Below are 15,766 nucleotides of genomic sequence, written 5' to 3' on the forward strand. Positions count from 1 at the left end.
AATGACTGCTTCATGAGGTGGAGCCACCACAAAATGGCTGCTTCATGGGGCAGAGCCAGCCAAAGAGTGCCTACTTCATGAGGCAGAGCCAGCCACAAAATGGCTGCTTTATGAGGCGGAGCCAGCCACAAAGCAGCTGCTTCATGAGGTGGAGCCACCACAAAATGGCTGCTTCATGAGGTGGAGCCAGCCAAAGAGTGCCTACTTCATGTGGCAGAACCAGCCACAAAGCAGCTGCTTCATGAGGCGGAGCCACCACAAAATGGCTGCTTCGTGAGGTGGAGCCAGCCAGCCACAAAATGGCTGCCACTTTCAGTCACACAGTTAAGATTATTGTGCTGCGGTGGCAGCGGTTACAAAAGCAATATATTTTAAAATCTACACAGCCAATCAGCTCTCCAAGGGCCAATCGGAAGCCTTGCTGGGCTGACCCCTTCTCCTGGTCCTAACCTTTTCTAGGACAGGCACCTAGAAGGGTGGCAGCAGGGATCAGCGTGCCCATAGTCACCACATTGGAGATCCCCGATGTAACTGCACACATACAGTTGTCTTTTTGTCCACAATTACAAATGCAGATGAATGATCCCTCGAACGTCCAGGTCTTTGATTATTGCACACCTGTAGGGCACAAGCTGAACCAGTGGTTAGAGATCTCTGGTTCAGAGACCAAATGCGACACAGAGATCCACGCGCATTTTATTCGTGCGTTCATCCGCTCGCGTGTAAAAATAAGAGGGAAATTTAGTTTTTACGAAAAAACAAAGCTTGCAGGTGGAGGAGGCGCAAATCTTCACCTCCCCAATGGTGCTTATTATGGACTAGCTGTCATTTAGACACATTTAACATTTAACAGCAGTTACCCACTTGGCAGGGGGGAAAGATGCGTGGAAAGTCTGGCATTTTGCATCCATGCATATATATATATACACACACACACACACACACACGAGCATGCTTGCGTCTCAGCGCCAGAGTCCTTAGTGAACTCTGGAAAGGTTAGGGACTTGCGCTTAAAACTTATCCCCAGAAAGAAAACAGGGAAAATAGTTTATCAGGAATGGGGATCAGAAAACAGGGTGGCATCACCCATACTTCAAGGCTGTTTGGTCCTGCCTCCCTTAGCTTTGCTGCGGCGCCTCGGGGGTTAATCCGCCACCCTCCTGCGATTGCAAAGCCCAGGAAGTTAATTTAATGAACTGTGAGGCTTTTTATGTGCTTTTAATTACATCGTGATAATTAACATTATGGACCCTCGGTCCTGATTACTCGCCCACACTGCGCCAGCCCCCCGCCTGTTTGTAAATAAAATTAACCGCCCGCACCCCGGCTCAGCCGCCACCCACACTTGCTGGGATGGAAAATTCCACCGCTGTCGGGGCCCGGGAAACGCCTGTTCCATGCTGTGCCTCTGAGCCTGGTGCATATCGTGGGCAGGACGCTGGAGAAGATCTGGGCATGCCATGCGCCATGGGGTGGTATACGACATCAACGCCACCTTTGAGATGCTGTTTGTGACCTTTAAAAGACCTTCACGACTAGGATCCCAGAGTGATGTAATGGTTAAAGTGTTCAACTAGGATCTGGAAAATCCAGGTTTGAATCCCCCACTCTTCCACAGAAGCCAGCCGGGAGACCTTGAGTGAGTCGCAGCTTATCCGATCTCGCAGGGTTGTCGTGAGGATAAAACTGAGGAGAATGACGTAAACCGTTTTGGGTAACTATTGGGGATAAACCAGAGGTGGGATCCAGCAGGTTCTCACAGGTTCCCGAGAGTAGGTGACCAATTATTTGTGTGTGCCGAGAGGGGGTTACTAGTTGGTGATTTTGCCACGTGATTTTTGCCTTAGTTACGCCCCTCCTCTCAGCAGTAGCGCGCAGAACTTGAAGCAGTCTAGCAGGAGGTGCACCGGCGTGCGTGGCAGCCTGCGCCTGCGTGCATTCGTTTCCCGCCCAAGGACCGGCGCAGCGGCTGTGTCCTTGCCACAGCCCCATCCAGGAATGCCCCGCCCCCAGAATGCCCCACCCAGCCCCCTTGGCGCTACGCCACAGTTTGAATCCCACCACCATGGGAACCTGTTACTAAAATTTTTGGATCCCACCACTGGGATAAACATCGGGTATAAATAAAGTGAATAAATATTTGAGGAACTGTCTTCTTCCATATGTTCCTGTACACCAACTATGGCCGCTAACTGGCCGGCTGAGGGGGGATATGATTGAAGTCTACAAAATTATGCATGGGGTAGAAAATGTTGACAGAGAGAAATTTTTCTCTCTTTCTCACAATACTAGAACCAGGGGGCATACGTTGAAAATGCTGGGGGGAAGAATTAGGACTAATAAAAGGAAACACTTCTTCACACAACGTGGGATTGGTGTTTGGAATATGCTGCCACAGGAGGTGGTGACGGCCACTCACCTGGATAGCTTTAAAAGGGGCTTGGACAGATTTATGGAGGAGAAGTCAATCTATGGCTCCCAATCTTGATCCTCCTTGATCTGAGATTGCAAATGCCTTAACAGCCAGGTGATCGGGAGCAACAGCCACAGAAGGCCATTGCTTTCACCTCCTGCCTGTGAGCTCCCCAAGGCACCTGGTGGGCCACTGCGAGTAGCAGAGAGCTGTACAAGATGGACTTTGGTCTGATCCAGCTGGCTTGTTCTTATGTTCTTATGACTGTTCGCTACTCCACCAAACTGGCATCAATCAACGTCTGGGCTTTTCCCATCGCGGCTTAAGATTTGTGGAATGGACTTCCTTGAGTGGAGAGGAGGACAGCTCTTTGGAGATCTTCAGGAGACACTGCAAGGCCAGCCTGTTTGCCAGGGCTTTGGAGCGGGGTGGGGGTTGAATTGGAAAGCATGTTTTCAGGAGGGGAAAGAAACTTAGGTTTTGCAATTTTATTTTTGGTTTTGAAGAGGAGTTTGGATTTGTACCCTGCCTTTCTCTCCTGTAAGGAGCCTCAAAGCGGCTGACAAACTCCTTTCCCTTCTTTTCCTCCCAACAGGCACCTTGTGAAGCAGGTGGGACGGAGAGAGTTCAGAGAGAACTGGGACTGGCCCAAGGTCACCCAGCAGGCTTCATGAGCTGGAGCAAGGAAACAAAACCCGTTCATCTGGAGTTGCCGAGGATCGAACTGCTGACTTCCTACATGCAAAGCTGATACTATAGCACTGATTCTTCACCTTGAGCAGTTACTTTCTTCTGAGAGGAGGAGGACTAATCTGGAGCACCTTGCTTTAAGAGAGATGCAGTTTAGGAGCAGAAGTGGCGCAGTGGTTAAGAGCAGGTGCGCTCTAATCTGGAGAGCCAAGTTTGATTCCCTGCTCTGCCACTTGAGCTGTGGAGGCTTATCTGGTGCACTCCAACACAAGCTAGCTGGGTGACCTTGGGATAGTCACAGCTCTACGGAGCTCTCTCAGCCCTACCCACTGCACAAGGTGTTTGTTGTGGGGAGGGGGACGGGAAAGAGATTATAAGCCCCTTTGAGTCTCCTACAGGAAAGAAAGGGGGGGGTATAAATCCAAACTTTTCTTTTTATTCCCCTCTGCAGAAGATAATATATTATCCCCACTTTGATGCCACTGTGAGGGGACAGAGCAGTGGTGGGATCCAAAATTTTTAGTAACAGGTTCCCATGGGGGTGGGATTCAAACTGTGGCGTAGCGCCAATGGGGCTGGGTGGGACACGACGGGGGCGTGGCCAGGCATTCCAGGGGCGGGGCATTCCTGGGTGGGGCTGTGGCAAGGACACAGCCGCTGCGCCGGTCCTTGGCCGGGAAACGAATGCACGCAGGCGCAGGCTGCCACGCACGCCGGTGCACCTCCTGCTAGACTGCTTCAAGTTCTGGGCGCTACTGCTGAGAGGAGGGGCGTAATTAAGGCAAAAATCACCTGGCAAAATCACCAATTAGTAACCCCCTCTCGGCACACACAAATAATTGGTAACCTACTCTCGGGAACCTGTGACAACCTGCTGGATCCCACTTCTGGGGCAGAGATGCATGATGCCCCAACCTCATTGGCACCCATAAATGATTTCACTCAGTCATGCATACCCGTGTTTGCTCGTCGGTCCCCTCCCCCCCAGCCCAATCGCTGCAATCCTTCACCTGCTCCAGGGCTAATAGGAACTCATCCATCATCTCGTAGGATGAAAGCCCCCGTCCCCACACGGCAGGCAGCGGCTAATATATTTATCCGCCGTCCTGGCAGCCGCTTCCTCCCCTCCCCATAATCAATAGCGCCACGCTCAATAGGAAAATGAATAGTGTCACTCCGATGGCTATCGGAGGAGGAAATTGCCATCTTAAGTGACAGGGCCGTTCGGGGCTGCCACCTGATTTCCATCCGGGCCTCTTCTGCCAGCTTGCCGCATTGGCAGATTGGGGCGGTTCTGGGTCTGGGCTTATTGAAGAGCCTTATCGGCAAAGTGGCAGCAGAGGAATTAGGGTGGAGAGACGGGCTCGGGGTCACCTGGAAAGAGGTGCCAGACAGTCATCGAAGGCCGTGCCATCTGTTGACAGTCATTAATCCAACATCACATGGGTCGAATCCCCACTTGAAATTTGCACGCAGATCCAAACCTGTTCGTGGTGAAACCGTGTCCTCTTCATCGGAGTTTCTCCCTCCCCACCGCAGCGAGCACACAGCAGACACACCCGGTTGCAGAACTCTTAGCAATCCCCACTACCAGGTGAGCTCGCTTCGCCGGTCACCCCTGATTGGCTGGCGTGCCTTGATGGGGCGGGACCTTTTCCCACTGCGGAAACGTACATTGTAGGGGTATGATCAAAAAAACCCAGCGTGTAAAAGTTTTAACGTTTAGCTGTTTGACTGTGCAAACAGTTAATCGTTACCTGTGTAAACCATGAACGATTCAAAGTTACACGTTTGACTGTTTCATGTTTGCATCCCCTTCTGCTGGCCGGTCGCAAAAGCGGAAATGAAACCAAGGAAAGGCTGCGTGTGCATCGCAGTGCTCATTGGTTGCCCAAATTCTGCGTCACACTCCAGGGCAGGAAACGAGTCAGGGTTTCAACCCTCATCCCTCCCCTCGGATCAGCTCTGAACCGTGTTAATGGGGTCTGTGCCACTTGTAACCAGGTCCTGCCGGAACGCAGATTAACGGGGAGAACGAGCGCCAGAAATGGAATCTGCCACGCAAGCAATGGGGAGGTCGTCCCTCAAACCTGGTAAGTTTGTGTTCTGAAACCTGGCTAAGACGGTAGTGGGGATTGGACCATGAAGTAGCGCTTCCTTTCACAATAGGTTAACTCTGCTTTTTGAGGTGGTAACCACCTATTGGGAGGTTTAGTAAGGGCAGCATGCAAGGCAGGGTATGTGTGTGTTTCCTGTTCTTGCAGCCTAATACAAAACGGCCCAAGTAGACAACCGCTTTCTTCTCCCACTGATGCGCACTTCTCTCCCACCCATCATCTGAAATGGTACCAAAGGAAAAAAGAGCTTGTGACTAGTCCGGAAGGTGACAGCCAGGGTTGCACCTTTATAAAATGATGCATGAGGCTAACCCTGGGCGCTGTAATCCCCCCTCCCCCCCAGCTCCACACAGAGTTCAGAAGTGGGGCTAGTCTGGCTTGCCCTGCCTCTAATCTCCACTTGGAGATCAGGCCAGGTGGCTCGCCCCGTTCTTGATCTCCACGTGGAGACAGGGTGAGACATGTCAATCTCCACATGGTGTTTGGGGGCGGGGAAAGTCTTCCTCTCCGGTGTTCAACTGCGCCCCTGTCCCAAACTCCACAGAGAGTTCAGGGCTAGGTCACAGTGGCAAAGAGGCGGGGAGCAAACCTGTAATGCACCCCCAAGGAAGTGGTGCCCAGGGCTCCAGCCCCCCTCACACCCCCTTGCTACGCCACTGCTTGCAGCCAAGCTTTCCCAAGACCGACGGGCAGTTTCTCAGCCTGTTTCTAACCCAGGGGTCTTCAAACTATGGCCCTCCAGATGTTCATAGACTACAATTCCCATGAGCCCTACCACTTGGCTATGCTGTCAGGGGCTGATGGGAATTGTAGTCCATGAACCTCTGGAGGACCGTAGTTTGAAGACCCCTGTATCTAACTCGTCGATGCTCAGAGGCTGGAAGGAAAAGTAGAAATGGTGTCTCCCCCACACTTCCAGGTAGGCGCAGTTCCTTCCACAGTGCCTATTACTGACGCTGCAACCCCACCGGGCATTTGCCGCCGTGCGTCTCCTTGAGAAGGACTGAGCGGCACGAGGCTGCAATCGGGGGTGTGTGCGTGTGCGAGAGCCGAGAGGCAGCGCCACGGTGACAGCTCGCGGTGGCCTGTCAAGGAAAGTGACAAGCTTGGTGACGGGAGGACAGCCCCAAGGGGAGACGGCGCTAGCAGGCGGCAATGACACCAGTAATTGAATCCTGCCAGCTTTGCGGCTGGTCTGTGCCCTGCCAGCCGAGGAGGGAAGGATCTATCCGGGAGGTATATTCAGGAGACACTTTGATAGATATGGGGGTGGGAAACGAGGCATAGTTTGGGTTTTTACGCTCAAAGCTGTCATTTGGCGACTCAGACCCTTGGGCCTATCACGGTTGCCATGGCCGTCTCACTTTCAGTGATTCTCCAGGTGTCTCAGGCAGAGGACTTTTGCATCACCTGTTAGAAGAAGAATAGGTGTTTCTTATAATCCACTTTTTCTCTACCTTTAAGGCAGTGGTGGCGAACCTATGGCACAGGTGCCAGAGGTGGCACTCAGAGGCCTCTCTGTGTGCACGCGCAAACAGAGTGCCCCCCCCCCCACACATCTAGGCTGGCCTGGGCCGCTAGGCTCAATTATTAGCATTAAACTTAAGACCTAGTTTTGGGGAAGCAGTGTAAAGCACGATCCTTTACCTGGGAGTAAGCTCGGTTGCTGGCAATGGGGCTTGCTTCTGAGTAAACCCTCCCAGGGTCGCGATTCACCCGTTGGAAGAGTTGCGCGGTTGCTTCAAAGCCAAGCCACCGACTACCACCAAGCTTACTCCCGAGTAACGCACGCCTCGGAGCCAACCGTTTTTTCTAAACTAAAACCTCAGTATTCAGGTTAAATTGTCGTGTTGGCACTTTGCGATAAATAAGCGGGTTTTGGGTTGCAATTTGGGCACTCGGTCTCAAAAAGGTTCGCCACCACTGCTTTAGGGAGTCGCAAAGTTGCTTACCGTCGCCTTCCCTTCCCCACCCCTCAACATGAATCTTGTGAGGCAGGTGGAGAGAATTCTGAGAGAACTGTGACTAGCCCAAGGTCACCCAGTAGGCTTCCTGGGGAGGACAGAGGAATCAAACCTGCTGCTCATGTGGACGAGTGGGAAATCAATCCCGGTTCTCCAGATTAGAGTCCACCGCTCAGGTGGACAAACAGGGGATCAGTCCCGGTTCTCCAGATCAGAGTCAACCGCTCATGAGGAGAAGCAGGGAATCAAACCCAGTTCACCAGATTAGAGTCTACTGTTCTTAACTGCTATACCCTGGTGATTCTTCGAACCATTCCTTAGCATTGGCTTAAGAGACACCCATAGGCAACTCTCTATGATTAGCCGAGAGGAAGGGATGTAGCTCTACAAGAGAACTTCTGCTCGGTGCACGGAAGGTCTCAGGCGTAATACTCGGCGTTTCCAGTAAAAAAGGATCAAGAGGAGGTGTGAAAGATGTTTACCTAAGACCCCGGAAAGCGGCTGCCAGTCTGAGTAGACCGATGGACCAAGGATTCGATTCAGTAAAAGGCAGCTTCATATGTACACACACACACATACACACGCACGCACACGCACACACTGCCCCCAGAGAGCCAGCGTTGTGTAGTGTTCAAGAGCAGGTGCACTCTGACCTGGAGAACCGGGTTTGACTCCCCACTATGCCACTTGAGCTGTGGAGGCTTATCTAATGAACCAGATTATCTTGTGCACTCCAATTAGGACTAATAAAAGGAAACACTTCTTCACACAACGTGTGATTGGTGTTTGGAATATGCTGCCACAGGAGGTGGTGATGGCCACTCACCTGGATAGCTTTAAAGGGGGCTTGGACAGATTTATGGAGGAGAAGTCAATCTATGGCTACCAATCTTGATCCTCCTTGATCTCAGATTGCAAATGCCTTAGCAGACCAGGTGCTTGGGAGCAGCAGCAGCAGAAGGCCATTGCTTTCACATCCTGCACGTGAGATCCCAAAGGCACCTGGTGGGCCACTGCGAGTAGCAGAGAGCTGGACTAGATGGACTCTGGTCTGATCCAGCAGGCTAGTTCTTATGTTCTTATGTTCTTAACACATGCCTGATGGGTGACTTTGGGCTAGTCACAGCTCTGTGGAACTCTCTCAGCCCCACCGACCTCACAGGGTGTTTGTTGTGGGGGAGAAGGGAAGGGAAATTGTAAGCCCCTTTGAGTCTCCTTACGGGAGAGAAAGGAGGGATATAAATCCAAACTCCTCCTCCTCTTCTTCTTCTTCTGGGCCTCCTGTTGGCAAGAGAGGAGAGGAGACTGAGTAGGCAGCCCGTTAGACTTTCACACCACTGCAGTTGCTATGGAACCACAGAGAGGGGTGCGTGCCAGACAGAGAGAGTTCATATGGGGAACCTCGAATTCACACGCACCAGGAAAAGATCCTAGCGTGGCCGTCGTTTAAAGTTATGCTTCACCTCGAGGCAATTGGGTGGTATTAGAAGTGCCCCCAGAATCTCTCTGGGAGAAAGAAGTAAGGCAACAGCGGAGTTAAAAAGTGTAGAAACGTTCGGTTTATTGCTTGCTGTCATCCGTGGAAACAAACTGGAACCGGTCCGCGACCTCTTCGCTCGACCAGGCTATGCTGTGAATGCAACAATGATTGTGCCATAAAACACAGGCGCCGTTAGCAGGCTGCCGCTAACGTGCCATTCGGGATACCCCAAAGTTACTGGGAAAGACCACTTGGATCCAACTGTGCCACCTTTAATTTTACTTTCATTTCCACAAGGTGGTCGCTGAAAAGTGTCCAAGGCCCACCCACCCCACCCCCAACCCCAAGCAGTCTCCTCTGTGACAAGGCTGAATTTTGGAGCCTCTGGTCTTCCTGTGACTCGCCTCTGTGGGAGAGGGCAGAGAATCCCAGCTCCAAGGGACACAGCAAGTTAAAGACACTTTGTGATAAACACCTTTGGCCACGAAGGCTTTGCCACGTGTGTGACCTCTCCAAGTCGGTCTCACCGCTAACGTGGTCCACAGGGGAAAAGACCAAACTTGAGCAAAGCCAATCAGGGAGCCGAGCTTGGCTTGTTTCCAGCTGATTTAGGCCCAGTGGCTACTTACCACCCTTAGGTCACAACGGGTGACAAGCAAGTCAGTCACCACAGTCCACAGACTGTGTTCATGGCGGCAGGCTACAGTTCTGTGCTGGTGACGGCGCTCACCCCGTGCACCAAGAGGGTGGGGCCCAGTCCACGGGTGAGCACCTCCAATTGTTCCAGGTACCGCTGGTAAAGGCTGGTATCGGCAGGGGGCCGGGGCAGGTAGAGAAAGCGGACGGTGGGAGCCGAGTTCTGCTCGCGAATCAGCCGATTGACGGCGCCCAGGTAGTCGTCCGAGACGCAAGCGACGTTGCCGGGGAAGTTGAGGCCGCTCTCGTTCGTGGCCTCCTTTCGGCTGTGCCAGTGGAGGGCCACCACGTTGTCCCACGGCACCGTGTGGATGTGGGCCACGATGCGCAGGTCCTTCAGGAGCTGCTGCAGCTTGTCCTCCTGGCTGCGGGGGCGGGTGCCGCTCTCCACGCAGAGGAAGAGCCGCAAGCGGGCCCGGCGCCAGGCGCGGGTCATGGCCAGGATGCAAGCCATCTGGAGCAGGAAGAGGCTGCAGGTGTCCACATAGCGCCCGCTGTCCGGCCGCAGCAGGTTGATGGGCCAGACGTCGATGAGGGGTTGGGCCCGCCACCCGAGCTCCTGCGGCAGCTTCAGGTCATGGAAGGAGCGCGCCAGCAGCACGTTGCGTTGCATCTTCACGGCGTCTGCGATGACGGCCACGTACTCGCGGGGGGACAGGCGCTTGCGGCTTTCCGAAACCCACACGGGTGGGAAATTGAGCCACGCGGCATCCTTGCTGTCACTAAAGGCAGGGTGTTGGGACAGGCAGTCCTGTGGCGGTGTGTCGTCAAAGAAACCCAGAGCTACGGTGTTGGGCCGCATACCTCCTGTGAGAGAGGGACAGACAGCCAAGAATAAATCCAATCTTCACATACATGCTAAAATCCAAACTTCACATACATGCTAAATACAGGTGTTAGAAATAGGAGCGGCGGTCAGCACCACCCACGCGGATTCTTGTCAAGTGAATAGTTGCCCCCACAGACTTATCGTCTCCCCCCAAAAACTGAGACAGCTGACTAGATTTCTCTCAAATCCACAGCTAGCTTCAAGACCAGGAGTACCTTAGAGACAAGCAGAGTTTTTAAGAGTGAAAGCTTGAAGGCTGACTGAGGGAGCGTTAACTCTCGAAAGCGTACAATCCGAAAATCTTGGTGGTCCCTTAAGATGTTGCTGTACTCAAATCTAGCTCTTCCACCATAGATCAACACAGCTACCCTCTGAAACTATCACACGACTATGTTTAATAGATTTAGTTCCTCCAAAATGGCTGCCACCAGCAGTGGCAGCATTGCTGTATTTTGATTGGCCAGCCTCCTTGGTTCCCGATCAACAGTAGCTCCCCTCATTGGCCAGAACCGAAAACTAAGATGAATGGGCACCCAGCGGCTTCCCTTTCCCTTTGGAGGCCCTGCTGACCCGACTCCCCTAACTCTGCAGATCACACAAACATTTATTATTTACAGTGCAATTGTAGGCAGAATTACTCCACTCTAAGTCCATTGAAATGAATGGACTTAGATTGAAGAAGAGTTTGGATTTATACCCCACCTTTCTGTCCTGTAAGGAGACTCAAGGTGACTTATAAACTCCTTCCCTTCCTCTCCCCACAACAGGCACCTTGTGAGGTAGGTAGCAGCAGTGGCGTAGGAGGTTAAGAGCTCGTGTATCTAATCTGGAGGAACCGGGTTTGATTCCCAGCTCTGCCGCCTGAGCTGTGGAGGCTTATCTGGGGAATTCAGATTAGCCTGGGCACTCCCACACACGCCAGCTGGGTGACCTTGGGCTAGTCACAGCTTCTCGGAGCTCTCTCAGCCTCACCCACCTCACAGGATGTTTGTTTGGGGGCGGGGGGAAGAGCAAGGAGATTGTAAGCCCCTTTGAGTCTCCTACAGGAGAGAAAGGGGGGATATAAATCCAAACTCCTCCTCCTCCTCCTCCTCCTCCTCCTCCTCCTCTTCTTCTTCTTCTTCTTCTTCTTCTTCTTCTTCTTCTTCTTCTTCTTCTACTACTACTACTACTACTACTACTACTACTACTGTCCACCTTTAGGGGTTGCCAACTCTGGTTTGGGACGTTCCTGGAGATTTGGGGAGAGTGGAGCCTACAGCAGTGGCATAGGAGCAGCAGTGGCATAGGAGGTTAAGAGCTCATGTATCTAATCTGGAGGAACCGGGTTTGATTCCCAGCTCTGCCGCCTGAGCTGTGGAGGCTTCTCTGGGGAATTCAGATTAGCCTGTGCATTCCCACACACGCCAGCTGGGTGACCTTGGGCTAGTCACAGTTTCTCGGAGCTCTCTCAGCCCCACCTACCTCACAGGGTGTTTGTTGTGAGGGGGGAAGAGCAAGGAGATTGTCAGCCCCTTTGAGTCTCCTGCAGGAGAGAAAAGGGGGATATAAATCCAAACTCTTCTTCTTCTTCTAGGTAGGGCTGAGAGAGTTCTGAGAGAACTGTAACTAGCCCAAGGTCACCTAGCAGGAATGTAAGAGTACGGAAACACATCTGTTTCACCAGATAATCCTCTGCCACTCAGATGGAGGAGGGGGGGAATCAAACCTGGTTCTCCAGATTAGAATCCACCTGCTCTTAACCACTACACCATGCTGGAGTAACATACATTAGAATTGCACCGTTAGTTACCTATATACTGTTCACTCTTTCGCTTTCTACCCTCCTGGGTTCATGAGGCAGCTCACAATCATATTTGAATCAAGATACGCTTGGTGTACCCCCAGTAAATGCTTATTGGCCCACCTCCGCAATTGTGTTATCTGTACATCCATATGTTTTTACTGCATTCTTAAGTATTTTACATATACATTTTAAATGCTGTTTGAATGTTTGAAATGTTCTAATGCTTGGATGCTTGCTGCCTTCGGGGGGTCCCTCTCTGAATGGAAAGGTAGAACAGAAATGGTTTAAACAAATAAATACACACACACTGAGATAAAATGACTTTCTAAAAACCACAACAATACAAAAAAAATTCCATTAAAAGCCTGGGTAGAAAGAAATGTTTCCCTGCATCTCTGCAGAACCTATGGAGTCTCTTTGGCAATGGCATAGCGAGCAGGGTGTGGGATGAGATGGAGCCCTTAGCACCACTATCTTGGGGGCGCATTGCAGAGCAGTGCCCCCCCCTTGCAACTGTGCCCCAGCCCTGAACTCCCTGTGGAGTCTAGGGCAGTGGTGGGATCCAAAAATTTTAGTAACAGGTTCCCTCGCCAACCCCCCCCTCAGCAAAGGGGGCAGAGGCGTACCTAGGCAAACCTGAGCCCTGGACAAAACCTAAGTTGGATGCCCCCCCATGGGAAGCCACCCCACCACGACCCCCCAAATTTTTTTTGCACCAGGTCATTTCTAAATCATCATCATCACATTATAGAAAATGCCCCAACTCACAAATCTGAACACAGCAATGGTGAAACACACAGGTTCTTTGATAGAGACTGGTGAGATAAAAGGTACGAAAGGCTGAGAATCCATGAATTGCAGTACCGTATATACTCATGTATAAGTCTAATTTTTCAGCACATTTTTAATGCTGAAAAAGCTCCCCTCGACTTATATGCGGGTCATTAAATTTTTTGTGTGTTTTTACTTTGCTGGCCAGCAGGGGGCGCAGTTTTTATGCTAGCAACACCAAAATTTCAGGGTACCCTCAGAAGACACTCCTGATGATACCAGCCAAGTTTGGTAAAGTTTGGTTCAGGGGGTCCAAAGTTATGGACCCCCAAAGGAGGTGCCCCCATTCCCCATTGTTTTCAATGGGAGCTATTAGTAGATGGGGCTACCCTTTTGAGGGTCCATAACTTTGGACCCTCTGAACCAAACTTCACCAAACCTGGCTGGTCTCATCAGGAGAGTCTCTTTATGATACCAGCCAGGTTTGGTGAAGTTTGGGTCAGGGGATCCAAAGTTATTGATTCCCAAAGGGGTGCCCCATCCCCCATTGTTTACAATGGAAGCTAATAGTAGATTTTCCATTTCTGATAATATCCCTCTTAAAATCTAAGTTGGGTTACATTTGGACATACAGATGATGATGAGGAATCCAGTTTTGAAGGATTTTAACTCTTGTGTTTTAGCTTGGTTGCTGATTGAGCTAAGGTTTTTGTACTTTTAAAGTTATTGTTGATACCATATTGTTCTTGTTGACCCTCTTTTCCACTTACAGAGCTAATTTATTGTTTTTCTTTGAAATAAATATCCAAAAACATTTAACCTACTGATGCCTCAATTAATGTAATTTTATTGGTATCTATTTTTATTTTTGACATTTACCAGTAGCTGCTGCATTTCCCACCCTCGACTTATACGTGAGTCAATAAGTTTTCCCAGCTTTTTGTGGTAAAATTAAGTGCCTCAACTTATATGTGGGTCGACTTATACATGAGTATATACGGTACCTGAAAGGGATTAACCCAGTTCAGGGAGTTACATTATTAGTCGCCATTGCTATATGGAACCTGTGAAAAAGCATGGCAGCTGTGAAAAAGGCAAACTCTATGCTGGGGATCATTAGGAAAGGAATTGATAATAAAACTGCAAAGATTGTCATGCCCTTATATAAAGCAGTGGTGTGACCGCACTTGGAGTCCTGTGTCCAGTTCTGGTCGCCGCATCTCAAAAAGGATATTGAGGAGATAGAAAAAGTGCAGAGAAGGGCAACAAGGATGATTGAGGGACTGGAGCACCTTCCCTATGAGGAGAGGCTGCAGAGTTTGGGACTCTTTAGTTTGGAGAGGAGACGTCTGAGGGGGGGATATGATTGAAGTCTATAAAATTATGCATGGGGTAGAAAATGTGGACAGAGAGAAATTTTTCTCTCTTTCTCACAATACTCGAACCAGGGGGCATCCATTGAAAATGCTGGGGGGAAGAATTAGGACTAATAAAAGGAAACACTTCTTCACGCAACGTGTGGTTGGTGTTTGGAATATGCTGCCACGGGAGGTGGTGATGGCCACTCACCTGGATAGCTTTAAAAGGGGCTTGGACAGATTGATGGAGGAGAAGTCGATTTATGGCTACCAATCTTGATCCTCTTTGATCTGAGATTGCAAATGCCTTAGCAGACCAGGTGCTCAGGAGCAGCAACAGCAGCAGAAGGCCATTGCTTTCACCTCCTGACTGTGAGCTCCCAAAGGCACCTGGTGGGCCACTGCGAGTAGCAGAGAGCTGGACTAGATGGACTCTGGTCTGATCCAGCAGGTTTGTTCTTATGTTCTTGTGTTCTAACTGGAAACTGAACCAGGATACAGATGCTCTACCACCAGGGGCGTATTGCTCAGGGGGACATATGGGGTCAAATGTCCTTGGGCTGAGGCCATTTAGTCACGTGGGGGTGGAAAATTGCCCCCCCTCCTCTTGGTGCAAAAAAAGCTGTTTGGTTGTGGTGGGGGAGGGCAGCTGCCCATAGTGGGGGGCAGCGCCCCCCCCCCCCACTGGAAAACTCAGATTTTGCACCGGGCTACATTTTCCCTATATATGCCTCTGTCTACTACCAAGATGTGGTCCAAAGTCCTAACGGTCAGGCACGAACACGGAACAGCGCCTTCTACCAAGTCACATCCAACGATCCATGTATCATTTTATTTATTTAAAACGTTTTCACGCCACCTTGCTATCCAAATAGGATTTCCCTTCAGGGCAGCACCTGTTAAAACATTTCCACGTTAAAACGGCGTTATTTTTTTTAAAAAAAAATTAAAACAGTGTTTTAAATAATTCAAAACATAAAGACATCACACCAAAACCAAGGAGGAGAGCCAATAACTGTTGTGGGAATATGCCGAAGGAATCAAAAAAGTCTTCGCCTGCGGGTGGAAGACAACGGTAAGGGGAGACAGACTAATCGAGGGAGGGAGGGAGTTCCGAAGTTTCGGCACCGTAACTGAAAGTGTTTTTTCTTGGATTACCACTCGTCTAGACTCAGAGGGTAGGGCACAGGTGTCCAACTTGCGGCCCTCCAGATGTTATGGACTACAGTTCCCATCATCCCATGCCAGCATGATGCTGGCAGGGGATGATGGGGACTGTAGTCCATAACATCTGGAGGGCCGCGAGTTTGACACCTATGGGGTAGGGTGTCCGAAGCAGGGTCTCTGAAGATGGTCAGAGTGGGCAAGCAGGCTCATATGGGAGAAGACAGTCCCATCCGATATGCTGGCCCCAAATTGTGTATCTATTTAGCCCCTCTAATTTAGCTAACTCTAACTGGCAGCTGCTCTGCAATATCTCCAGAAGAAAATTCTTGGTTGTTCTGCTCAGTGAGACCCTCTTTTAAACTGGGGAAGAAAACTGGGATAGTCTACAGGTGGTCCACCACGGAACCACGGATCCTCTCTTCTCCAAAGACTACGACAGGACTGCTGACCAAGGTCTTTACGAGCATGCACCCCAGCAACTAGAAGAAAGCAGCT

At 50.7% G+C, this 15,766-nt stretch overlaps 2 protein-coding genes across 2 annotated transcripts in view; both read right to left on the reverse strand.

Annotated features, from left to right (window-relative positions):
• ALPI (alkaline phosphatase, intestinal) overlaps positions 1 to 15,766 on the reverse strand; it is an 88,555-nt gene that overhangs the window by 22,317 nt on the left and 50,472 nt on the right. The gene's annotated exons all lie outside the window — the stretch shown is intronic.
• Positions 8,721 to 10,304, reverse strand: LOC125437895 (solute carrier family 12 member 9-like). Its single transcript, XM_048505945.1, has one exon. It carries the CDS (start codon positions 10,160 to 10,162, stop codon positions 9,365 to 9,367), a length of 798 nt encoding a protein of 265 aa, XP_048361902.1. The 5' UTR covers positions 10,163 to 10,304; the 3' UTR covers positions 8,721 to 9,364.

Source organism: Sphaerodactylus townsendi, linkage group LG08 (genome assembly GCF_021028975.2).
Source record: "Sphaerodactylus townsendi isolate TG3544 linkage group LG08, MPM_Stown_v2.3, whole genome shotgun sequence".
Lineage (NCBI taxonomy): Eukaryota > Metazoa > Chordata > Lepidosauria > Squamata > Sphaerodactylidae > Sphaerodactylus > Sphaerodactylus townsendi.